The sequence below is a fragment of the Pantherophis guttatus genome, chromosome 5 (assembly GCF_059756535.1).
Source record: "Pantherophis guttatus breed Tessera chromosome 5, ASM5975653v1, whole genome shotgun sequence".
Classification (NCBI taxonomy): domain Eukaryota; kingdom Metazoa; phylum Chordata; class Lepidosauria; order Squamata; family Colubridae; genus Pantherophis; species Pantherophis guttatus.
The window spans coordinates 10425817-10451650 of NC_142067.1; the positions used below are offsets into that span (position 1 = coordinate 10425817).

Here is a 25834-nt window from a genome sequence, read left to right on the forward strand (position 1 = left end):
CCTCTCCTTCATGTTCGGAGCCTTCTTCCTCCGATAAGATAGGCTCGGAGGATGGAGCCACAACACGAATATAAATCACGTGAGTATGGGGATACTGCAGCGGTCATAACTGTGAGAAACGGTCATGTCACTTTTTTCAGTGCTGTTGTAACTTTGAATTGACACCAAGCGAAATGTTGTAAGTCGAGGACTATCTGTACTGTTTGAGTATATAAAATAAATTGGAGCAAATGAGATCATACACATGTTTAAATCTGCAGATGGAGCAGATACCAGTTGCCAGTTGCCAAGCATCACTCCGGACCAGCCACCACAGGAAGAAGGTAAGCAGCCCGAAGAAAGAGGCAGTGGTGGAGGAGGAAGCGGGACTAGGGCCGGGGCCCCTGAAGGAGGGGTAACGGGGTGATGCATGTGACTGACGAAGGGAGGACGGGGTGGCATGCAGGAGGAGGCCTTTGATAGATTAGGCCAGGCCTGGTAAAAAAATAAGTAGATAGGAAGAAATTCAAAAAAAATTCCTACCTTTTTCTGTGGGCGTGGCTAGGTGGGGTTAATGTGAATGATGTAGGAATAGTAAAAGGTCAGCTATATGAACACTGAAGGACCCTCTTTATTCACATTATTATAAGAAAGAAATGTGCTTGTTTAGAGATTACACTAAATCAGCTAAATTCCATTCTTGGTAATATATATCTTCTGAGGGGCCTAGTTGTCAAGAATGCAAGGACATCCATATGAAACAAAAGTTACTTATTATCCAAAGCAGCCATGAATCTACGCATCAGCAACCACAGAACTGAGGAAGGTTGTTTAGCTAAGATAACCTTATGAACTAGAAAATGATGTAGGAATTTAGTAATTTAGAAAGTATCAATTATCATGTAACAAATGTATGTTAACCATATATGGAAAACTGCTGTGCTCGCAAAATCCTCTTGTCTTAGAGATGTATAAAAGCAGATGTATCAGAGCTCTTCTTTGTTCAGAATTGCAGATACAAATCTGATTCTGAAACTGTGCAATAAACTGTCTCTGGCTGACCAGGAATGTTGTTTGGTCTCATCATTCCATAACAGGGTGGTCATGTGGTCAGAGTGGCCGTGGCTGTGAGTGACATCAAGTTGGCCACTCCCACTCAGTCACATGACCACCAAGCCACGCCCACCAAGGAAGCCATGCCCACAGAACCGGTAGTAAAAAAAAAATTAAACCCACCACTGTGCCGGATCCATTTCTGGAATTAGCCTTGTCCAAATTCTACCAGCAATCCTGACTGAATGTTAATCCTTTCACTGAAGGAAGAGATGCCTCCTTCAGAGACACAAACCTGATTAAAAACACCACCATTGCAAAGCAAATACAGGACTTAATCATCTGCAGAAGATTGACCACCAAATAAATAGTCTAATCATAACATTAAAGCAAGCTACTGCTTACTATATCATAGAGGAACAAAATTATCACAGGGGCCTTATTATGTCTCATCTATCAAGGCCATAACTCTTCCTCAAACAAGATATTTTAAGTCTCTAGGAGGCCTGAGATTATATATTCCAAGGGAAGAGTATATTTGTAGCTCGGGGGTTAAACTGTGGGGTCCTTGATGCTTTCTGAAGCTGGTTGTTTTCTTGCAAACGTTTCATTACATTAGTCCTAGACTGCATTAACAGAGGGATAGAATCAAGACCACATGAAGTGTTAATACCACTTTATAATGCCTTGGTAAGGCCACACTTAGAATACCACATCCAGTTTTCGTCACCACAATATAAAAAAAAAATGTTGAGACTCTAGAAAGAGTGCAGAGAATAGCAACAAAGATAATTAGGGGACTGGAGGCTAAAACATATAAAGAATGGTTGCTGGAATTATGTACCGATATGTCTAGTTTAATGAAAAGAAGGATTAAGGCAAGGGTGAAATCCAGCAGGTTCTGACAGGTTCTGGAGAATTGGTAGCGGAAATTTTGAGTAGTTTGGAGAACCGGCAAATACCATCTCTCTGGCTGGCCCCAGAGTGGGGTGGGAATGGGGATTTTTTTTTTAAATTTGATTTATATGACGCCCTTCTCCAGAGACTCAGGGCGGCTTACAATGTGCTAAGCAATAGCCTTCATCCTTTTGTATATTTATACAGAGTCAGCTTATTGCCCGCACAACTGGGTCCTCAATTTTGCAGTATCCTTCCCCTGGAGTGGGGAGGGAATGGAGATTTGCAGTATCCTTCCCCTGCCATGCCCACCAAGCCACACCCACCAAGCCACGCCCACAGAACCGGTAGTAAAATAAATTGGATTTCACCACTGGACTAGGGGAGATAATATGATAGCAGTGTTTCCAATATTAAAGAGGTTGCCACAAAGAAGAGGAGGTCACCCTATTCTCCAAAGCGCCAGAAGGCAGGACAGGAAGACACAGGATGGAAACTAATCAAGGAGAGAAGCAATCTAGAACTAAGGAAAAATTTCCTGACAGTGAGAACAATTAACCAGTGGAACGGTTCCCGCAAATGTACTGAGGGACTATATTACAGCCAATATTGGAAATTAATTCAGAGACTTTATGTTTCACAGCAACTTTATGTTCCGCATATTTTCTCACCTACCTAAAAGTCATTCTGATTGATTTTATCTCCAGGTCTGGTGATAAAATTCCAATTACACATGGATGAGAAGACATAGTTATTTGATTCCTTCATTAATCTCTTATGACCCAGCTTTACCGGATGTCCTTTGATCTGAATTTTACATGGAGAGAAGGTGAAAAAAACATGTTCCTGTTCATGCCATGCGATAATTTTATATGCTTCTGTCACAAGCCATCCCAATTAACCTTTCCAATACATTTTTGGGGAGTCAACCCTCCTCTCTGACACTCTCCCAAAGGCTGAACTTTGCGATGGTCAAACAAACAGTTGATGAAGGACATTTTCAACAAAAGAAATGCCAAAGCACAAATTTGCCACCTGCACAATTTCCTGCCTGAACAACAAGGACAACAGAAATATAATTGTATTGGTGCTTTACCCAACAGATATTCCCAAAAAGTTCACCCTTCAGGGCCACATAGGATGGACTTTCGAATACTTGAAACATGGTTTTTGTAGTACTGTTGCACTGGCGAGTTAACATGGGTTTTCTTTGTATTTTAAATTTGCTCTTTCAATTATGTTGCTAATAATCTATATATATAAAAGCGAAAACCACTCACGCATCATCACGAAATCTCCAGAACCGTAAAGCCTACAAACTTGAAATTTGGCACGTATGTTTCTCTTGGCTTCTAGATGGTCGCTAAGAAAGGATTTTTCGAAATGACCATCAGATCATTATTATTTCATATACAATATTATATTTACATGCTCTGATGCTAAGGAGTTAGATGTTCTACTCCTCCACCCCACCTGAAAAGAACTCTGTCCCAACTGCCAGTTGCCTTATATTAACACCTCTGATGCTACCCCTTCGCTAAACTGGGCGTGGGCATGGCCAGTGCGTGACTCATCAGGCCTGTGGGCTGGGACATTGTACTCCCGCCCCCCCCCCTGAATGGAGTTATACATTCTACATTAAGTTTCAGGCTTTAAGTGTCAATTTATCACACCCGATCACATAGTTTCGTAGCGAAGCATGGGAGTCCAGCTAGTTTGCCATAAACCTTATCCTTCAAGAAAAAGCCTCTCTTTCAAAAACTAGGACTGGCAGGAGAGCATGATATATCATGTAGAGCAGGGGTCTCCAACCTTGGCAACTTTAACCCTGATTGACTTCAATTCCCGGAAGGGACAGGCTTAAAGTTGTCAAGGTTGGAGGCCTCTGTTGTAGAGAACAGTTTCATTTTTAGCTATTCATGAGCAAGCCTCCATGAACAAAGCAAAATATTTAGCACAAATTTATCCCAAAGCAAACTTTGGGAAACGCAGAGAATGTATCTTACCCATAGTCATTTTGATGTTTTTTTCTTTTGCAAATGTTTCTTTTTGTAGGATCCAATCTGGCTCGGTCACTGAGACTAGAGGTTTTTTCTTCCGAGCTTTCGGACTCATGATGTGGCCCATCTTCAGGGAATTTCTCTCTAGCAAAGTGTGTACTTTGGGCTGTTGTCAGGCCTGGAAGCCATCTTTTGCATTGGTTCTTCAGGCCTGCCACATTTACTAATGTGGGAAACTGGGAGGGGGGATTGTATGGAGCAGGAGTGATATGTAGTCATAATAACATTCCTTTCTCAGAGAGTCAAGGACATCTTGCCCTGCACCTGGATGGATGAAACTGGGAGGCATCTCCGGTTGAGACAATGCTTTGATTGGACCATGTGATGGACATCTGGGTGTTGGTCAGGGACTTGAACTTTACTTTGGGTGGGGAAAACCTGGAAGCTTTCAGATTTGGCTTTTCCCAGATGTGCCAATATGATATCTCTAATAAAATGGAACTTTGAGGAAAAAAAACTCAAGCCTCTTTCATTGGGGGTGTTACTTGGAACCCTGACAGCTGTTCTGTGTGTGGTATTTATATGGTGCCTATTATATGTGGCTTTTTAGATGTTGATTGGGGTGTTGTTAGTTGGTTATTAAGTCTTTGGCTGTCGTTTGTTTGTGTTGCCCAGCCCTTGCCTTCTAAGTACTTGATAAGCTGGAGGTAAATCAGCACTCCTGTTGATCGACGAGGGGCCCGTTTCCCAGGCTTCAATCACCTCCCTGGCTGTTTTTGTGCCTGCTCATCCAACAATCTTAGTAGCGGCAAAATTGAATGTATGTCCTTGTTCATTGCAGTGTGAGGCTACTAATGAGTTCGGGTCTCCTTGTCTGACCGCTTACTTGTGTTCTTGCAATCTGGTGGTTATTTCCCCCCCTGTCTGTCCTACATAGTCACAGAGACATTCCATGCAGGGAATCCAATAGATTACATTGGAAGTATCTCCCATCTCCACCTGGTAACTGGCTCATATTCATGATCACCTTTCGTGACTTTCTATTAAGCAAAGTCTATAAGGGAGCCTATAGAGAGACACGGTGACTCAGTGGCTAAGACACTGAGCTTGTCAATTGAAAGGTCGGCAGTTCAGCGGTTCGAATCCCTAGTGCCGCATAACGGAGTGAACTCCCGTTACTTGTCCCAGCTTCTGCCAACCTAGCAGTTCGAAAGCACGTTAAAAAATGCAAGTAGAAAAAATAGGGACCACCTTTGGTGGGAAGGTAACAGCGTTCTGTGCACCTTTGGCATTTAGTCGTGCTGGCCACATGACCATGGAGACATCTTCGGACAGCACTGGCTCCTCGGCTTTGAAATGGAGATGAGCACCACCCCCTAGAGTCGGGAACAACTAGCACATATGTGCAAGGGGAAACTTTAGCTTTACCTTTTTATAGGGAAGCCAGATTCACTTTATACCTATGTTACTAAGTTAATAACTGCAGTAATTCACTTAACAACTGTGGCAAAAAAGGGTCACCACATGAGGCAAATCTCACTTAACAATGGTCTTACTTAACAACTGAAATTTTGGCTTGCATTGTGGTTATAAGTCAAGGACTACGTATAGATAAATTTCTCTGTTTCATTTGGATGTATATACCCAAGAGCTTTGATCTCAAATTTTGATCGTTTGGAGAAAAGTATGCATTTAATAAAACTGGGATTTCCATCTAAAGTTTGTAGCTAGCTTCAAAAAAATCTTCTCTGGGAAGTTTGCTGTTCGTTAGAAAGTCCATTATAAATTTAATTTCCTTTGATGAGAGGGGAAGCTATTGAAGCATGGATCCTAGGCTCAGGGAGTGAGCAGATGAAACGTTTTATTGCTAGAAAGCTGTTAGTGGGTGCAACTCTAATTTGTTTTACTGCTGTTTGTTTCTCGATTTTTTTTTTCTTTAATCTTTGAATCTTCATTTGTTTTACTGAATTTTATACAATGAACTGGTTATTACTATCTCAGCAGCTTCACGGAGAAATGTGAAATAAATTTCTTAGAATGAAAAATGGAAAAAAAAAATATTTTAACAAGAAAGCAGCCTTCAAAGGCATTGTTGCAAACAAAGTTGGTTTTTTTTTTTTAAACGGGCTCCCTGTGAAATCACAGGCACTTTTTTTTTTTTAATTTGATTTATATGCCACCCTTCTCCGGAGACTCAGGGCGGCTTACAATGCATTAAGCAATAGCCTTCATACTTTTGTCTATTTATACAAAGTCAGCTTATTGCCCCCACAAACTGGGTCCTCATTTCACCTACCATAGAAAGGATGGAAGGCTGAGTCAACCTTGAGCCTTGGAGAGATTCGAACCAGCAGCAAATTGCAGGCAGCTGTGTTAATAACAGGGTGCGTAGACCACTGTACTATCAAGGCTCTTTATTAGCCCAACTAATTTATTTGGACTGGGGGGCCAACAAATAAAGACTATTTCTGTGTATACACCAAACGGTTCATTTTGTAAGTCCGCAACCAGTGCAAATCTTCTAGTGCATTGACTTGGTAGACTTTTTTTAGATACCTCCATGGAATATGGGAGGAAGAAAACAGGAACAAATATTCTAACATTAGCAGTAAAATTCTAACATGCACTATTAGTAGCTTCCCACAGATGTTATAGTGGATGTAGAAGATGACCAGGCTGAGCCTGAGGGAAGGGTCAAACATGTCATAAGCAGGGGCGGGTTTCAAAACCCATCGCTACTGGTTTGCTCTTGGACATGTGCACTCTCTCGTGTGAGCGTGACGCTTCTGCGCATGCGCAGAAGCATCCAGGGAGGTGGGAGGAGCCTCCCGCCGCTGCAGCTACCGGTTCACCCGATCCGGTGCAAACTGGTAGCAATCCACCACTGGTCATAAGTCATGAGTCCCTGCACATCCACAAGAGATCTAAGTTCAGCTCACCTTGAATGCCTTTCTTATCTCCCGCTCATTTCCCTTGACTATTAGTTAGTCAGATTCTTGTAGCGAGCAATAAATCTTTATACTCAATTCACTGCCTGAATCTCTTGATTTCCCTGGGGCTTGACGGTGAATGCTGTTCTATGCCAAATAACCAATTCCCTCACAGAAGATAATTTTTGTAGCTCAGGGTTGAATTTATTATTATTTTATTTATTATTCATATTTCTATGCCGCCCACTCTCCGAGGACTCTGGGCGGCTTACACCAAAGACAGTATACTAAATAGCATATTGCCCCCAACAATCTGGGTCCTCATTTTACCCACCTCGGAAGGATGGAAGGCTGAGTCAACCTTGAGCCGGTGAGATTTGATCCGCTGATCTGCTGAACTAGCAGTCAGCTGAAGTAGCTGCAGTACTGCACCCTAACCACTGTGCCACCTCAGCTCTTGTTTGTGGGGGTCCCTGGTGCTCTTTGAGCTTGGTTGTTTTCTTGCAGACATTTCATTACCCGACTAGGTAACATCATCAGTGTTAGAAGGGGTTTTCTATCTATTTATATATAAGTGGCTTGCTCTATCAATGTTGATGGGAGTATTCTTGGCGGTTCAATGATTAGGCTGCGGTTTACAGTTAGCCTGTTTGTCTGAGTTGCTAGTTCCTTGATTCAATACAATAAATACCGTATTCTAATCAATGTGCCACCATGGATAAGCATTGCAACTTCAAAAGAACCGCTTCATAAGATACAAGGGTGGATTGGAAGAGAAACTCAACGATTTGACCCAATGATCCTGTTTAGGATAGTACTCTACAAACATCATAGGACATGACTGAGCAGGTTCTCCATGAAACGCCCTAAAATGTTTCCATTCCAGCACATCACAAGAGATTGGAGGTCTTATTCCTTACATTTTGCGGATGTGGTTTGTCAACTGGCACCACGAGGTCATTTTTTATTTTGGACATGATCGAGATGCTTATCCACCCAAAGAATCCAGTGTCCCCAATTACCAAGCGTTGGCCTTGCTGTGTCACCCAATTTGCATGTACCTTTATCTCTTAGATGGTTCATAGCCGCCAGCGTTGTGATGGATAGCCTGGCGGTGGGCCTGTTTCATTAAGCTAATTAGCCAGACATTTTCATAATGTCAACTAAAGGACTTTTGGGTTAAGCGCTTTGTTTAAGTGGTTAATGACATGGAAAACCTTCTTCCCATTAGCATCAAGTTCAACTCATGACGTGCTGGCTAAGGAGATTGATGTCAATGGCCCTCAACTTATTGTAACATCTCCTGTTCCCGGGACCAAGAATATAGGACCTGTTCCGGGTCAAGAATGGCAAATCTCTCCAGATCATTTCTATGCAAATGAAAACCTACCACCCAACTGGACTTCCTTGTTTGTTCGTTTTTTTCCTTGAAGACGTTTCGCTTCCCATCCAAGAAGCTTCTTCAGTTCTGACCGAGGAAGCTTCTTGGATGAGAAGCAAAACATCTTCAAGGAAAAAAACAAGAAAGTCCATTTGTCTTTTCAAAAAAACATCTTTGGGACAACCATGACTTGGATGATTGAGAATCTCCATAGATAGCAGGCTGAGCACCAACCCTTAGAAGATCTCACTCCGAGGGAAGGAAGAGTAGGGAGGAAGGAAGGGAAATTAGAGTAGGAGAGAGGGGAAGAGAGGGGGAAGAGAGGAGGAGAAGGAGAAGGAGAGGGGAAGTAGATAAGAGAAGAAGAAGAAGAGGGGAAGAGAAAGTAGGAAAGAAAGAAAAGAGGGAGATGGTAAGTTGGAGGAGAAAGATTGCTGTACAATAAGAAATGGAAGAAAGGCAACCCCGAACAAACACAAATATATTAAGATAAAGAATGAATTGTTAAAGAATAAAAGAGAATAAATATGAATAAGCAGGAAAATTAGAATTTGAGGGCGAATGAAGATGTTGTTTATATAAGTAAGCAAAGAAATATTGAGATATGATTTAAAAAAGGGAAAAAAGAAAATTGTTGCAAAAATTGTAATTGAGTAAAATGTACTTGAATTTAATAAATTGTATAAGACAAGATATGGCCGATACTTTGTTCAAAAAAGATGTGGGTGAATGTGGGGGGGGGGGAAACCAATAAAACTTTATATAGATAGATAGATAGATAGATGATAGATAGATAGATAGATAGATAGATAGATAGATAGATAGATAGATAGATGGATGAAGATCTCACTCCAAATTTCTCTCGAATTTGAAAATTGTTCCTTGACTCCTATTCTCCAATTCCTGTTCTTTACTCAATTAACAATCCATGAGATTGCTTCTTTTCTAATCCCAAGCGATTGAATTAGCTTGATGTGAGCTAGCAATAGTGGTTAAAGGGTTGCAGTGGAGAAACCAGGTTCTAGTTTATGGCAGCTTGTGGTGGCTTGAGCTAAACCTTCTCTCTCTCGGTCCCATCTGATCCCACAATAAACTGCAAAAAAAAAAAAGACGTTCATGGAAGCCTCTTTGAGTCCTTAAAAGAAAGGCAGGGTATGACACACAAAATTAAGTTGTTTCATGAGTCCTATATAAAATTAAGAGGGTTCACATTGGTTCAAATTTCTGGAACTTTTGTTTGTTTGATTTATACCCCACTTTTCACTTAAGACCTGAATTGAGCAGTACATAGTACTCCCAATAGAAGAGAATATTTATAGCTCAGGGATGGACTGTGGGGTCCTTGTTGCTCTCCGAGCTTGATGGTTTTCTTGCAGATGTTTCATTACCAAACTAGGGAACATTATCAGTGCTACAAGGGAGTGAGGTGTCTGAAGTGGAGGAGGAGGAAGGGGAGGAGGAGGAGGAGGAGGACCATGATGACGACTACAACGATGACGACTGTGGGGTCCTTAGTGCTTTCTAAACCTGCTTGTTTTCTTGCAGACGTTACATTGCCCCACTATATAACATCATCAGTGCCTAGTACTGTGTATAATGCAGTGCATTGGGCATAATTATTTTATACCATTTCCTTGCATTATGATATATACTGCTCAAAAAAATAAAGGGAACACAAGCAGAAGACATCCGAGATCTGAATGGATGAAATAGCCTTATTAAATACTTTGTTCTTTACATACAGTAGTTTATACACTGCTCAAACAATTAAAGGGAATACAAAACTACGAACAAAGTATTTAGTAAGGCTATTTCATCCATTCAGATCTCAGATGTCTTCTGCTTGTGTTCCCTTTATTTTTTTTGAGCAGTGTATGAATATCATATATTAAGGTTTCTGCAGTCCATAGTGTACTTTTGCCCAGGAAAATTGATCTCTGCCTGGAATAAGGATGCTGGACAGGCAATTGTTAAAGGACAATTGAATTATGAATTGAAAAGAAGAGTTGAATTATTCATATTCTTTATAAAGTGCTATGAACTGTGATCGTTGACTCCACCAAGAACCTCAAAAAATTTGACTCTGAAGGTTGGGAATAGACAACCAACTGAAAACAAGGAATGTTTATTTATTTGTATTTATTTATTCATTCATTCATTTATATCCCACCTTTATTATTTTCACAAATAACTCAAAGCGGCAAACATATCCAACACACTTTCCTCCTCCTATTTTCGCCATAACAACAACTTTTTGAGGTGGGTTGGGCTGAGAGAAAGTGATTGGCCCAAAGTCACCCAGCTGGCTTTCATGGCTAAGGCGGGACTAGAACTCACGACCTCTTGCTTTCTAATTTGGTGCCTTAACACTAGATCAGGGGTCAGCAACCTTAAACACTCAAAAAACCATAAAGGTTCTAGCTGGAAGCCCCCGTTCAATTCTGGAACCAACCGGAAGTCTGGTTCCCACATCATAGTCTCCTCCTAGCGTGGCATCTTTTTTCCTCTGCTGACTGGAAGTCCGATTCCCCCACCATAAAGTCTCCTCCTAGCGCGGCGTCCTTTTTTCTCTACCTGTCCCAGCCAAAAGCCCTATCAATTGTGGAGCTGACCAGCGACAGGGAGCCGCAGCAGAGGGATGAAAGAGCCACATGCGGCTCCAGAGCCACAGGTTGCTGATCCCTGCACTAGATCAAACTGGCTATGAAGCATCAATAGTTATCTTGCTGAAACCTAAAATATATTGAAGTAACCTCTGTAAAACAAAACCAATAAAAATCCCCGTGGAACTGTGTTATACAGATCAACTTACAACCACAATTAAGCCCAAAATTTATGTTGCTAAGTGAGAAATTTGTTAAGGGAGTTTTGCCCCATTTTACGATTTTTCTTGCCACATGTGTTAAGTGAATCACTGCGGTTGTTATAAATTAGTAACACGGTTGTTAAGTGAATCTGGCTTCCCCATTGACTTTTTTGCTTGTCAGAAGGTTTATTTATTTATTTATTTATTTATTTATTTATTTATTTATTTATTTATTTATTTATTTATTTATTTATTTATTTATTAGTCCAATTTATATGCCACCCTTCTCCGTAGACTCTGGGCGGCTTAAAATGCATTATAGCAATAGCCTGCATAGTTTTATGTATATACCGGCTTATTAGGGCTTTCGACCCCCCCCAAGCGGTGTTGTTCTATACAAAGCTGGCTTATTGCCCCCACAATCCGGGTCCTCAATTTACCTACCTCGAAAGGATGGAAGGCTGAGTCAACCTTGAGCCTGGTGAGATTTGAACTCGCACTAATTGCAGGCAGCTGGCAGCTAAGTGCTAGCACTTAACAGCACTTACTCCGCTGCACCACCGAGGCTCAAAAGGTTGCAAAAGGGGATCACGTGACCCTAAGATACTGCAACCGTCATAAATGTGAGTCAGTGGTCAAGGATCCGAATATAAATCACATGAGTATGGGGATACTGCAGCAGTCATAAGTATGAAAAATGGTCATATGTCATTTTTTTCAGTGCAGTTGTAACTTTGAATGTCACTAAGCGAAATGTTGTAAAGTCAAGGACTATCTGTACTGTTTGGGTATATAAAATAAATTGGAGCAATGGGACACGTTTAAATCACATGTTTAAATCTGCAGATGGAGCAAGTAGTTGCCTAAAAATGTCCCCAGACGTGAAAAGATTTACCTATTAGTCTATTACGGAATCCACACAATATAATACATCATTAGCTTTTTAATTATTATGAGGTATGCAAACATATCATGGTAATAAACACGACACACTGCTTAAACAATGAATTAATAATGGCTGCGTTCCCAAATACACTTGCTAGGCGATATACAGCTAGTCCTCGACTTACGATCACTGTTGAGCCCAACATTTCCGTTGCTAAGCGAGACATTTGTTAAGTGACTATTTCCCCCATTTTATGAGCTTTCTTGCTACAGTTGTTAAGTGAATCACTGCAGTTGTTAAGTTAGTAACACGGTTGTTAAGTGAGTAACAGTAACCTTGTTGCCTTATGATTTATATTGACTGTTTCCTAATGTGATTTGATTGCTTATCTGTTCCCTATGACTATCATTAAGTGTTGTACCTTATGATTCTTGACGGACGTATCTTTTCTTTTATGTACACTGAGACCGTATGCACCAAAGACAAATTCCTTGTGTGTCCAATCACACTTGGCCAATAAAGAATTCTATTCTATTCTATTCTATTCTATTCTATTCTATTCTATTCTACTCTACTCTACTCTACTCTACTCTACTCTACTCTACTCTACTCTATGTGAATCTGGCTTCCCATTGACATTGCTTGGGATGCTACAACTGTCATAAATGTGAGTCAGTTGTCAAGGATTGGAATATAAATCACGTGACTATGGGGATACTGCAGTGGTCATAAGTGTAAAAAATGGTCATAAGTCACTTTTTTCAGTGCCGTTGTAACTTTGAATGGTTACTAAGCAAAATGTTGTAAATTGAGGACTGTCTATATTCTGTTACACTCGATAGGGCCCACTACTAAGGAAACATGCATAAAATAGGGTTGCTAATGAATATTAACTAGTCAAACCAAATCAAGTCCTAGTCCCTTTTATTAGATTCCATATAAATGTAAAACCACATTTTATATCTACTATATATCTATATACCAGGGGTAAAATCCAGCAGGTTCTGACAGGTTCTGGAGAACCGGTAGCGGAAATTTTAAGCAGTTCGGAGAACTGGTAGCGGAAATTTTGAGTAGTTCGGAGAACTGGCAAATACCACCTCTCGCTGGCCACAGAGTGGGGTGGGAATGGAGATTTTGCAATATCCTTCCCCCAGGAGTTGGGAGGGAATGGGGATTTTGCAGTATTCTTCCTCTGCCACGCCCACAGAACCAGTAGTAAAAAATGTGGATTTCACCACTGCTATATACTATTAAAACTCTCATGTCTGTTTGATTGTTTGCAACCTTCAACTGGGCAAAATTGGAATATACAGTAACGCAAATGGACTAACAGATTGCCAAGGGAGTATGAATCCCTCGGGAGTGAAATTTAGGAAAAATCGTTGTTCTTCACAGCCACTGCACAACTGCTACTCAGCATCCCCCACCCCATCTAATTGCTACAATCAGCTGCAGACATATGACTGTCATTGTCAACGTTCCCTGACAGCTTCCCACAAGTTGATGGAGAGGCCAAAAACCGATCTCTTTGTTCAATGCTGTTCCCACCAGCAAAGCAGGGGTGAAAAGCTACCAGTTCAGATCAGTTCAACCGAACCGGTAATGATGGCGGCGGGTGGTTTGGAGAACCGGTAGCGATGGCAGCGCAAGGCTCCGCCTGGTTGTCATTACTTCCTGGCTTTAACCAGGAAGTAACCTGTTTTTTACCCTCTGCGCATGCACAAAAGTGTTTGCGCATGCGCAGAGGGTCCACACACACATGTAACACATGCAGTAGGGAAGGTAAGTAGATTTCACCCCTGTAGCAAAGCCTTTGCTTCTGTTGTGACTCCGACCCCCGAGGCTGACTTATCGGAGGGAGAAGGCTCTGAACATGAAGGAGAGGAGTTGGCCAGGCCTCCCTCTCCAGGACCCTCCTCTCTGGCAATGCCTCAGGTGTCTCCCGAAGGAGAAGAGATTGGCCAGGAGCCAGGTATCTCCTCGCAGTCGGACAGTGATGGAGATAAGTCTTGGCTGGATCCACGCCAGCGTCGGAGAGACAGGCGCACGCAGCAGAAAAGAAGGCATGCCAGAGATTAAGCTGAGTCACTGGACCACACCCCACAGGGGATAAAAGGGGGTGAGGTGGCCATTCAGACTCTGTGACAGACAAAACTAACTACTAGCGAGTCACATTGTATCTTTGAAACAACGTTATCTGCCTTGGATTTAATACGGACAGGACTTGACAATTCTTGAACTGTGTGTATCTTGTTTGGGTTTATCTGTCAGAGGAACAACCCCTCCCTCTGAGTAAAGTTCTTGGCAAGCTGGGTTGCTGCCAATCCTCTTATCGAAAGAATTTGTTGTCTGCCAGTTTTATTTAACCCCTGGCTATCTGTTTGTGTGCGTGTGTGAGACGGGAACAGAACAGCTTCTGGAAAGCTGGAACTTGGAAAGAAAGGTCACAATTTGTTTGGATAAGTCTTCCTCAACCACACACTCTCTGCCAGTCCTACAGAGTCTGACCACTCATGCACTCCCTTGCTCTTTCCACCACATAGCAGCAGTCACTTACCTGACTGCTGGAAATGACATGGAATAGAATGAAATGGAATGGAATGTAATGGAATAGAATGGAGGGAGGGAGGGAGGGAGGGAGGAAGGAAGGAAAAAGGAGGGAGGGAGGGAGGAGGAAGGGAGAGATGAAGGAAGGAAAGAAAGAAGAAGGAAGGAAAAAGAAGGGAGGGAGGGAGGGAAAAGGAAGGAAAGAAGGAAGGAAGGAAGGAAGGAAGGAAGGAAGGAAGGAAGGAAGGAAGGGGGAGGAAGAGATTGTAATATAATGTGTTGATGACTTAGGTGGATGATGGGAAAAGATGCTGCCTAGAAAACAATCAGACGAGAGGCAGGAATGCCTAGTGACTTAATGGTCAAAGAAAGAAATTAAGGCAGCTGTAATTGATTGAGCTGTTCAAAGTGGGGACCAAAAGTTTGTACTTCAGACTTGCAATACTCCGTTAATGTATTCTTATAACAAAGTAAAATAAAATAACATTTTCTAGTCATGTTTCCTCTCTGGTTTATCTGAGAAGGAAGAAAAGAGAGACAGAAGAGGAACCAAGTCGATGGGGAAGCCAGCAGGAAGTTGCCCCTGCTTCCAATGCTATTTTGCCTGCCTGTGGTTAATACTTCTTTTCTCTGTTCAAGTAAAGAAGCCACGACCCAGTGGTTCATGAGTTGTCTAGTGAAATAATTATACATTATCTGGCCATACAATAAATAAGATCATTCTGACATTCATGAAATGTAGGCAAAATGCAGCAGCGGTTAACCCTAAATATTAAACGTTAAATCCAGAATATTATGTGAGGGTGTCTCTGCTGTCTCTGCCACTTAAATGCAGGCAGAGAGAGAGAGTATAGAATGAAACACGGAGCCTCCTGTACAAAAACAACAACCACAACATAGAAAGAACCTTCTTACCTTCTGTATGTACTGCAGACACATACGTCCAGTTGTACCTCTTGACGATGTCCACCATAGCACGGGCCTGTTGTGCGTCCGAAGGCACCACTCGCATGAAATACTTGAATAATGTCTTGTCGCTTAAGTCCATGCTTGTGGCAGAGTAGGCAATCTGAGGTATGTTGAAAAGCTGCAACAGATTTTGGACCTGGATTGCCACGGAACTGGACCCGGGACCTATCACACCAACGATGGGCTTCTTCGAGCGGTACAGAGACGTAGAGCCGTCGACACACTTCATCAGCCCTTCCTCTTCTTCCGCCGAGATGAGAGAATCGCGGATGAATTCAATGCTCTGCTCAAGGGCGACCGCCGAATGCCAGCACGAGTCCCGTATTTCACAACCCAAGGTGATGTTGGGTAACAGAATTTGATTCTGGTTAATGCGATCGAGGGTATGGAGCATGGCTTCCACTCTCTGGATCCCATATTGTTCTCTGACCTCTCCACATTTCCTCTCGTGGACCTTGTCGACAGACGGCTGATGATGGACCGAGAAGAGAGCCCCAATGATAATATCTCCAGGCATATAGGCCACCACTCGTCTTTCATTGGACTGAGCAGAAACCAAAGCACTGAAGTTCCCACAAACATTTTCCTTCAAGAACCAGATAAGAAGCAGAAAGAGCATTTTAGGGAGCTGTTTAAGCCAGAATTGGAAGCATGATGAGATGGCAAAGGGTGACCATTCTTTCTTTCTTTCTTTCTTTCTTTCTTTTTTTAAAGCAATCAGCGAGTCTTTGGAGAAATCGAAGCAATCAAGCTGAGGAGCGACTCAGGTGTTTCCAAGCATCTTCTAGACTATGGCCAACATCTTTTCATCTGCTCAGAAGGTAGGATCTTCAGAATCTTTAAGAAAAAGATGATGGGAAAGGTTTTTTTTAAAAAAAATAAATGAAAACTTATAAGCTTGAAACACCTCAACAGCTATTCTAGATAGAGCACCAGCTTGTTTTGATGCTTACTAGAATATCAAGGCAATAGCAATAGCACTTACACTTATACACTCTTTTGCAGTGCTTTACAGCACTCCCGGGATGATTTACAATGTCAGCATAACTCCCTCAACAATTTGGGTCCTCATTTTACCAACCTTGGAAGGATGGAAGGCTGAGTCAACCTCGAGTCCCATCAGGATCAAACTACTAGGCCAGTGATGGCTAATCTTTTTGCCATTGCGTGCCAAAAGCAGGGGGAGAGGGGGGGCGCGTGCGTGTGTGTCCACATCCATAATTCTATGCACCCCGCCCCCCCCCCACACATGCGTGTGTGACCCCTCCGCACTCCTCCTGCTTTTGGCACGAGATGGCCTGGTGGGCCCAGTAGGCCCGTTTTTCGCCCTCCCCAGGCTCCAGAGGCTTTCCTGGAGCCTGGGGAGGGCAAAAACAGCCTTCCCCACCAGTTGGAGGCCCTCCAGAGGCCGGAAATGGCCTGTTTGCCAACTTCCGGTGAGCCCAGAAGGCCCGAGCCTGGCTGGCACGCACATGAGTGCCAGAGCTGAGCTCGCGTGCCCACTGACATGGCTCGCGTGCCATAGATTTGCCATCACGGTACTAGGCTGTGGGCAGAGTTAGCCCGCAATGATGCATTCTAACCCTTGCGCCACCCGGCTTCTTACAAGGCAAGATTGCAAACATCATACGTTCAAAATAAAACAAACAAGTTAGCTCCAAACCTACGATTGGTTGATTTTCAGGCCTGGAAATGAACTGAATTCACAATCGTTTTGCACAAAAATCTATTCCTGATTCCCTCAAGTCTGACTTATTCTGGCAGCCTTATTTACCGAATTTCATTTAGTTCGCAGTTTCTATAACCCACCACAACCAGTGGTGAAATTCTAATTTTTTTACTACCAGTTCTGTGGGCGTGGCTTGGTGGGCATGGTGTGGCTTGGTGGGTGTGGCTTGGTGGGCATGGCAGGGGAAGGCTACTGTAAAATCTCCATTCCCATCCCATTCCAAGGGAAGGATACTGCAAAATCCCCATTCCCACCCCACTCTGGGACCAGCCAGAGGTGGTATTTGCCGGTTCTCCGAACTACTCAAAATTTCCACTACCAGTTCTCCAGAACCTGTCAGAACCTGCTGGATTTCACCCCTGACCACAACCCACAGATTCTGAACAGTGTGTAACTGAGGTCCATCTCTGTTGCAACACCTGCCCGATGGAAAGCCACCTCCTTGAATTGGGTCCTGATCAATGGTGGGATTCAGTCAGTTCGCACCACTTCGGGAGAACCGGTTGTTAACTTTCTGAGCAGGTTGTTGGAGGAAATCATTAGGGCAGAGAATCAGTTGTTAGATTACTTGACTCTCACTACTGGTCCTGATACTCTTGACCTCTTGACTCATTTGGAAAATCGTTAATACATGGGTTTAAAAAAAACAAAAAAAAAACATAGATGTTATAGTCAGAATATTAGGTAGCCCAATATACATGCGGTTCCTTTTGTGAAATTGTTAAATAACTCATTTTTTTCTTCTTTCAATTGTTTTAATTTTGGTGATGGGGGCTTCTATTGTTTTTGTTGCAAGATTTGGATATGGCTAGTCTAGAGAAAAAATGTACTTTGTGGGACACATGATAGCAGCATTCCAGTATTTGAGCGGCTGCCACAAAGAGGAGGGGTCAATTTATTCTCCAAAGCACAAGAAAGCAGGGCAATAAACAATGGATGGAAACTAATCAAGGAGAGAAGCAACCTGGAATTAAGAAGAAACTCCCAGTAGGTAAAGGTAAAGATTCCCCTAGCACATATGTGCTAGTTGTTCCTGACTCTAGGGGGCAGTGCTCATCTCTGTTACAAAGCTGAAGAGCCAGCACTGTCTGAAGACATCTCCATGGTCATGTGGCCGGAACGACTAAACGCCAAAGGTGCACGGAACTCTGTTACCTTCCCACCAAAGGTGGTCCCTATTTTTCTACTTGCATTTTTTACGGGCTTTCGAACTGCTAGGTTGGCAAAAGCTGGGACAAGTCACGGGAGCTCACTCCGTTACACGGTGCTAGGGATTCGAACCACTGAACTGCCGACCTTTTGGTCGACAAGCTCAGCGTCTTAGCCACTGAGCCACCGTGTCCCCAAACTCCCAAATATGAAGACAATTAACCAGTTGAACAGAAGTTGCCTTCAGAAGTTGTGGGTGCTTTATCAGTGGAGGTTTTTAAAAAGAGACTGGGCAACCATTTCTCTGAAATGGTATAGGCCTCTCTTGCTTGAGCAGGGGGTTGGACTGGAAGACCTCCAAGGGCCCTTCCAGCTCTATTCTGATTGCTATTTGTGCAAAGGGGCTGTCAGGTTTCGATGTCATCTCAAATAAATTGCATTTCCAAACAGATAATCTTTGATGAAATCTTTCATTTATTAAGCACGATAATCTGTCCCCGATTATGTCGAAGCCAACACTGACTTCCTGACCCCAAACCTTCCCTTTCCGTTCCCCAGTTCTCTGCGTCTCATTGGCCATCTTCCAAATCACTCTCCTCATATCTACTACTTCAGCTCCCAGGAATGTCCCCCCCTCCCATCTCATCTTCTAGGGGATATTATCTTCAGGGAAAATAAGTAGGTGAAAAGTCAAGTGTCCTCTTGCCAGCTGCCCCCTCTTCTCCTCCTTATGTCAGCACTGGAACGAATGTAGTTTGGAGTGCTGACAGGGGCATTATTTCTACTTCCTTGTTTTGGCCTCTCTGACAATACATGCCTATAACAAAGAGTACCTGAAAAAGCTCAGGTATTACTGTTCATGCAATGCTGTGATTATGGACTTGCAAGGAAGTGCCTACTGTAAGAGTCTTTGGTGGGTGGTTGAGCTTTGGATGGCTTTGTTGTTAAATTTGAGCTCTGCAACAAAGCTCTGTCATTTGGGTGAGCCAAGCTCAGTTTAATTACAGCACAATCTGTTTTCTTCTGTTGCAGCTCTTAACTGCTTATTGTATCCCTCCAAAGGCAATTCAATATCCTTTACAAATGCCGATGCATTTAAAGTACCTTCCTTAAATTAATAGGCTTCGGTTGAATCTTATACCTGAATAGAATTTTCCCTTCCTGTACATTTTTCAAAAGGTGCCTTCCTATTCTTCTAGTTATTATTCCCCACCCCCCCAACTGAAAATAGCATTGCCATCCTTATTTGGGAAAGCAGTGGTCTTACAGGTAGTCCTCTACTTACAACGGTTTGTTTAGTGACCGTTCAAAGTTACAACGGCACTGAAAAAAGTGACTTATGACCATTTTTATACATTTTGGATATTGCACGAGTCAAAAAGAGGGCTGTGAAAATATTTACAGACCCCTCGCATCCTGGACATAAACTGTTTCAACTCCTACCCTCAAAACGACGCTATAAAGCACTGCACACCAGAAAACTAAACACAAAAACAGTTTTTTCCCGAATGCCATCACTCTGCTAAACAAATAATTCCCTCAACACTGTCAAACTATTCACTAAGTCTGCACTACTATTAATCTTCTCATCGTTCCTATCACCCATCTCCTCCCACTTATGACTGTATGACTGTAACCTTGTTGCTGGTATCCTTAAGATTCATATTGACTGTTTCCCTACAACTATCATTAAGTGTTGTACCTTATGATTCTTGACGAATGTATCTTTTCTTTTATGTACACTGAGAGCATATGCCCCAAGACAAATTCCTTGGGTGTCCAATCATACTTGGCCAATAAAGAATTCTATTCTATTCTATTCTATTCTATTCTATTCTATTCTATTCTATTCTACTCTACCCTACCCTACCCTACCCTACCCTACCCTGTATTTTTCTGCATTCTATTCTATTCTATTCTATTCTATTCTATTCTATTCTATTCTATTCTATTCTATTCTATTCTATTCTATTCTATTCTATTTTTCACACTTATGACCATTGTAGCATCCCCATGGTTATGTGATTTACATTGGTATGCTTGACAACTGGTTCATATTTATGACAGTTTCTGTCCTCCAGGGTTATAAGACTCCCTTTTGAAACTTTCTGACAAGCAGAGTCAAACCAGATTCACTTAACAACTGTGTTACTAACTGAACCACTGCAATGATTGGCCTAACAAATGTGGCAAGGAAAGTCATAAAATGGGGCAAAACTCACTTAACCAATTTCTCACTTAGCAACATAAATTTTGGGCTCAATTGTGGCCATAAATTGAGGATTACCTGTATTTTAAATCACTAAGGATGTCAGGGGGGGCTGATCCCAACAAGGGAACCATTGTTAATGGATTTGGACCATCTGCAAAATACAAGCAAAGCTGAAGGCATTTACTGATTAATATAAAACTAGAGCGCAAAGTGATAGGAAAGGAGAAACGATTTAAGCTTTGGGAGATTAAAAAAGAATAATATAATAAATTTACGAGAAGTAATTAAACGAAAGTTTTGGACTGCAGTTCAAATTATTTGAAATTATTGGCCCCAGTAGCTGGGTCTTTAAGAATTTTAAATTCAATATTCCTGCCAATTATCTTTCAACACTGTCAGATGTTTCCCAGTAGTATGAATTCAGCCATCTCTTTTATCAGAAAGCGCTACTCTTGTCCAGTCACAGATAGATGGATGGATGGATGGATGGATGGATGGAAGGAAGGAAGGAAGGAAGGAAGGAAGGAAGAAAGAAGGGAGACAGGATGCTTGGAAGGAGGAAGGGAGGGAGGGAGGGAAGAAGGAGGGAGGAAGAAAGGAAGGGAGGAAGGAAGGATAGGAAAAAAGAAAGGAAGGAAGGAGGGAGGAAGAAAAAAAGAAGGAAGGAAGGAAGGAAGGAAGAAAAGAAAGAAAGAAAGAAAGAAAGAAAGAAAGAAAGAAAGAAAGAAAGAAAGAAAGAAAGAAAGAAAGAAAGAAGGGAGACAGGATGCTTGGAAGGAGGAAGGGAGGGAGGGAGGGAAGAAGGAGGGAGGAAGAAAGGAAGGGAGGAAGGAAGGATAGGAAGAAAAAAAGAAGGAAGGAAGGAAAGAGGAAGAAAAGAAGGAAGAAAAGAAGGCAGGAAGGGAGGGAGGAAGGAAGGAAGAGGAAGGAAGGAAGGCCTAGTTGTGCAAACATAAATACAAAGAATCACCTTCTGTATATGTATACAGATAGCCCTTGACTTAATGATCATTCATTCAACAATCTTTCGAGGTTACTACGGCACTGAAAATAGTGACGTACAACCACTCCTCACTCTTACGACTATTGCAGCATCCCCACAGTCACATTAACATCCAGGCCCTTAGCAGCCAGCGTGTATTCCTGATGGCTGCAACATCCCAGGTCCATACGATCGTCACGTATAACCTTCCCAGAGGGCTTTTGACAAACCAAGTCAGCGAGGGAAGCCCGATTGGCTTAACAATTGTGCGATTGATTTAACTGCAGTGATTCGCTTTAATAACCATGGCATAAAATCAGGCACAATTCACTTAAGAATCACCTCGCTTTAGCAAGAGAAATTCCGGTCCGAATTGTGATTGTAAATCAAGGGGACTACCTGTAGTTTTATATCACTTACTTTGTGTTCACAGAAAATGGTCTGTGGAAAGCTAAACAGGGCTAGGCATAGTTAATCTTCTCATGTTACACACTCTCAAGGACTACCAAATTGTAAGCTAGACTAGAAAGACAAAGAAGCAGAAGCCCCCAACGCAAACAGCCTCCATTCACTAATCTGAAAGTAATTCTCCGGGAATCTGATGCATCTCGACAAATTTAACACTGGGCCCTATCCAGTGGTGCAGTGGTGGGTTTCAATTTTTTTTTACTACCGGTTCTGTGGGCATGGCTTGGTGGGCATGGCATGGCTTGGTGGGTGTGGCAGGGGAAGGATACTGCAAAATCTCCATTCTCACCCCATTCCAGGGGAAGGATACTGCAAAATCTCCATTCTCTCCCCAATCCAGGGGAAGGTTACTGCAAAATCCCCATTTCATCCTGATCAGCTGGGACTTGGGAGGAGGCAGAAAATAGATGGGGGCGGGGCCAGTCAGAATTTTTTACTATCGGTTCTCCGAACTACTCAAAATTTTCTCCAGAACTGATCAGAACCTGCTGAAACCCACCCCTGGAGAGGTGGGATTCAAATAATTTAACAACCAGTTCTCTCCCCTAATGACCGGTTGGGTGGGCGTGGCCATGGTGGGCGTGGCCAGGGTATGTGACAGGCAGCACTCGGCCTCCTGCACCCCCCTGGGAGCAAAAACAGGCTGCAGGGGGGCTGCATTGCACCCTCCTTCGCCCCATTTTTGGCCTAGTAGGCCTCCCTGCAGCCCCCTGGGAGCAAAAACAGGCTGCAGGGGAGGGGCACACACTCCGTGCCCCATTTTGGGCCTAGTAGGCCTCCCGGCATTTACCTCGGAGCCTAAACGGGGTGCGTGGGGACTTCTGGAAGGGGCAGGGAGGAGAGGGGCGGGGCGGGGCCAGCCAGCAATTTAACAACCGGTTCGGCCAAAGTGGTGCAAACCGGTTGAATCCCACCACTGGCCCTATCCAACAAAATGAAATTCAACGTCGAGAAAAATAAGGTTTTACATTTAGGCAAGAAAAACCAAAAGCACAGGTACAGATTAGGTGAAACCTGGCTTAAAAGCAGCAACTGTGAGAGGGACCTTGGAGTCCTAGTGAACAATCACTTAAATACGAGCCAGCCGTGTACAGCGGCAGCCGAAAAAGCCAATGCAATCCTAAATTGCATTAACAGAAGGATCGAATCAAGATCACGTGACGTTCTAATGCCACTTAGTAAGACCACATTTAGAATATTGCATTCAGTTCTGGTCACTACGTTATAAAAAGAAAAGATGTAGGAGTGCAGAGAAGAAGAAGAAAATTCCTTTGTGTGTTTGTGTGTGTGAAGGAATAAATGTCTAAGTATCTACATCCTGGGCTCATAGAACCACAGAGAGAGAAAAATCAGCTTTCTTTTAAATTGCAGATGTTGTCGTAAGAGCGCCCACTAGCGGTGCCAACTTACTAGACTTGTCAGATTGTTCCATTCTGCTTCTTTCACCTGTTCAACTTAGGGAGCATTTTATAAAACAAGGGGAGGAATGATATTTGCAATATAAAAGAGAGGAGACAAGAGTCTTTTTTTTTTTGTCTTATCTTGAATGGCAAAGGTAACTTTTTTTTTTTTTTTTTTAGAAAAAGAAAAGATGTTTTAAAGCATTTAGCAATTTTCTCCAATATGGTGCAGTGAGTATGTATTGGACACTACTGTATCTTCCTGTGGTCTGAATTTAGCTGGAAAATACCCAAGTAGACTTCTTAAGGATCTTGACATTCACGATGGTATAAATTGCTACAACTAAATCGACAGCACTGTATTTTGAGAGATTATATTCTATCGAATAGCTCCGTTAAAGCCCCGTGGACAATTTACGGCATGCCATAAAACCACAGATCATTATAACAGCAACAAACACAGGCACACACACACACACACACACAATCATTAGACAACATGGATAAATTATGGGATGGCTGACTACCCAATCTCCAAGTTATTTAGGCATTATGAGAATTGGAATTCGACACAACCATTGATACTAAACTATTGTGTTTTGCAATCTAATCAAGCAATGCACATTTTTTAAAAAAATTTGCAGGAAAATGCATTCCACCATGACTAATCATTCAGCAAAACTGTTTTATTTTGATGCATTTCTATTGCCGGATGCAGTATGATTGGCTAATTAACACAACAGCTTCAACCAGCACACACTATTTTGATACCTTCCTTGTCTGGTTTGTAAAACATACTAAATGTACAGTTCTAACAACTGCCCACCCACACCCCCAAAGAGAGGATCCTTAAAAATAAAACAGATTTTTTAAACAACTAACTAGAGATCGACTATACAGTTTGTGTTAGAACAGTACCTAAATAGGTCAAAAATGTCTTTTTGATTGTGACAGAATAAGCAGAAATCTGTTTTTTCTCTCTGTGCTTCTTGCAAGAGACAGTGGTGTACGGGAGCAGTACAAAATATTACTATCCCATTTAAAAAAATTCCATGACTGAGGACTGGAAAGCTGTGTAAAAGAAGGAAAGACATTTTTCTAGACTTGAGGGATTGCTATCATTCTTGCTGTTTTCTGCTGACAATAAACTTTCTGTATTCGTTTTATTTTGCATTGCAAACAGGAAAAAAAAAATCAAATCTTGCCCAGCCCTTTAAAAGAGGAAAGCAAAATCCTTTGAAAGATAAATCATCAGAACAGGCTAGATGAAGAGAAGGATCCATTTTTGTACGAAGCAGAGAGACTTATTCTGGATCAATTCAATCATTTTAAAGCAAATCCAGAGAAGTAAGTCCGTGTGGGAAAATCAAGTGGTCACTTTTCTGAATTCCAATTTGTGTACAAAAGCCCATTTTCTTTAGACAAAGAAAATTAGGATTTTTTTAAAAAAAAAAAAACTGCATTTTTCCTGGTACAAACCAATCTCTTAAAAAAAAAAAAAGTAGGTGAATGGTCTTTGGTCCAAGAAAAAAACTTCAATTTGATTGGGGTGGTAATTTTAAACCATGAGGGCTTAAATTTTAGTTTCATTTGAATGCCTTACTTCATGGTTTTAATTTTATTTAAGCTTGGCTGTTAACGATCATAGTCATGAGGGTGATTTGATTTAAGACCTGATTTCTTTTTTCTCTTGGTGCTGATCAATTTCCCCCCTCTCTTTCTGTGCTTGTCTTCGATACGGTTGACGGATTAATCAGCTTAATCAATATAGTTTATACTAGCCTATCGTGGTATACAAGCCTGTATTAAGACAGAGACTTCTGAAAGACCAGCAAATTCATGATGGAAGAAATTACACGTAGATGCCCAAATTACATGCCCAATGACTCAGAAGATATATATATGTATATATGTATATATTTAAAAGAATAAATGACTGGAATCTCATGAAAGCTTCGCATCTCACAATATTTCCAGATGAGAAGGCTGAAATGCATGACAGCTGGGGGATACAGCAGTGAGCTCTCAAAATCTGTCTCTTTGAGCTCAAAGAATTCCCTGGAATTTCCCATTTTCCAGGACAGTTCTTAGGTCTTTAGGTCCTGGAAGTTGGTTTCTTGTTTAAGAAAATGATATTGAAAAAGAGAGATGTGATGAATAAGCTTCATGCCTGTTTCAGAATCCACCTTAAGATAAATGTTCTGGGGCCCCTGAGCAGCAGGTGACTTCAGAGCTCCATTTGATCACGATTGCTGAAAGTTGACAAGATAATCTTAGAATAGAATAGAATAACAGAGTTGGAAGGGACCTTGGAGGTCTTCTAGTCCAACCTCTTGCTTAGGCAGGAAACCCTACACTACTTCAGACAAATGGTTATCCAACCTCTTCTTAAAAACTTCCAGTGTTGGAGCAATCACAACTTCTGGAGGTAAGCTGTTCCACT

At 42.1% G+C, this 25834-nt stretch overlaps 1 protein-coding gene across 2 annotated transcripts in view; it reads right to left on the reverse strand.

The window, feature by feature from the left end:
- The window catches only part of GRM5 (glutamate metabotropic receptor 5), a 307982-nt gene that overhangs the window by 274315 nt on the left and 7833 nt on the right, over window positions 1-25834 (reverse strand). For both annotated transcript variants that reach the window (XM_034407980.3, XM_034407913.3), the window contains exon 2: window positions 15398-16288. In XM_034407980.3, coding sequence (XP_034263871.2) covers window positions 15398-16070 — 673 coding nt within the window. In that variant the 5' untranslated portion in view covers window positions 16071-16288. The remainder of the gene's footprint in view (window positions 1-15397; window positions 16289-25834) is intronic.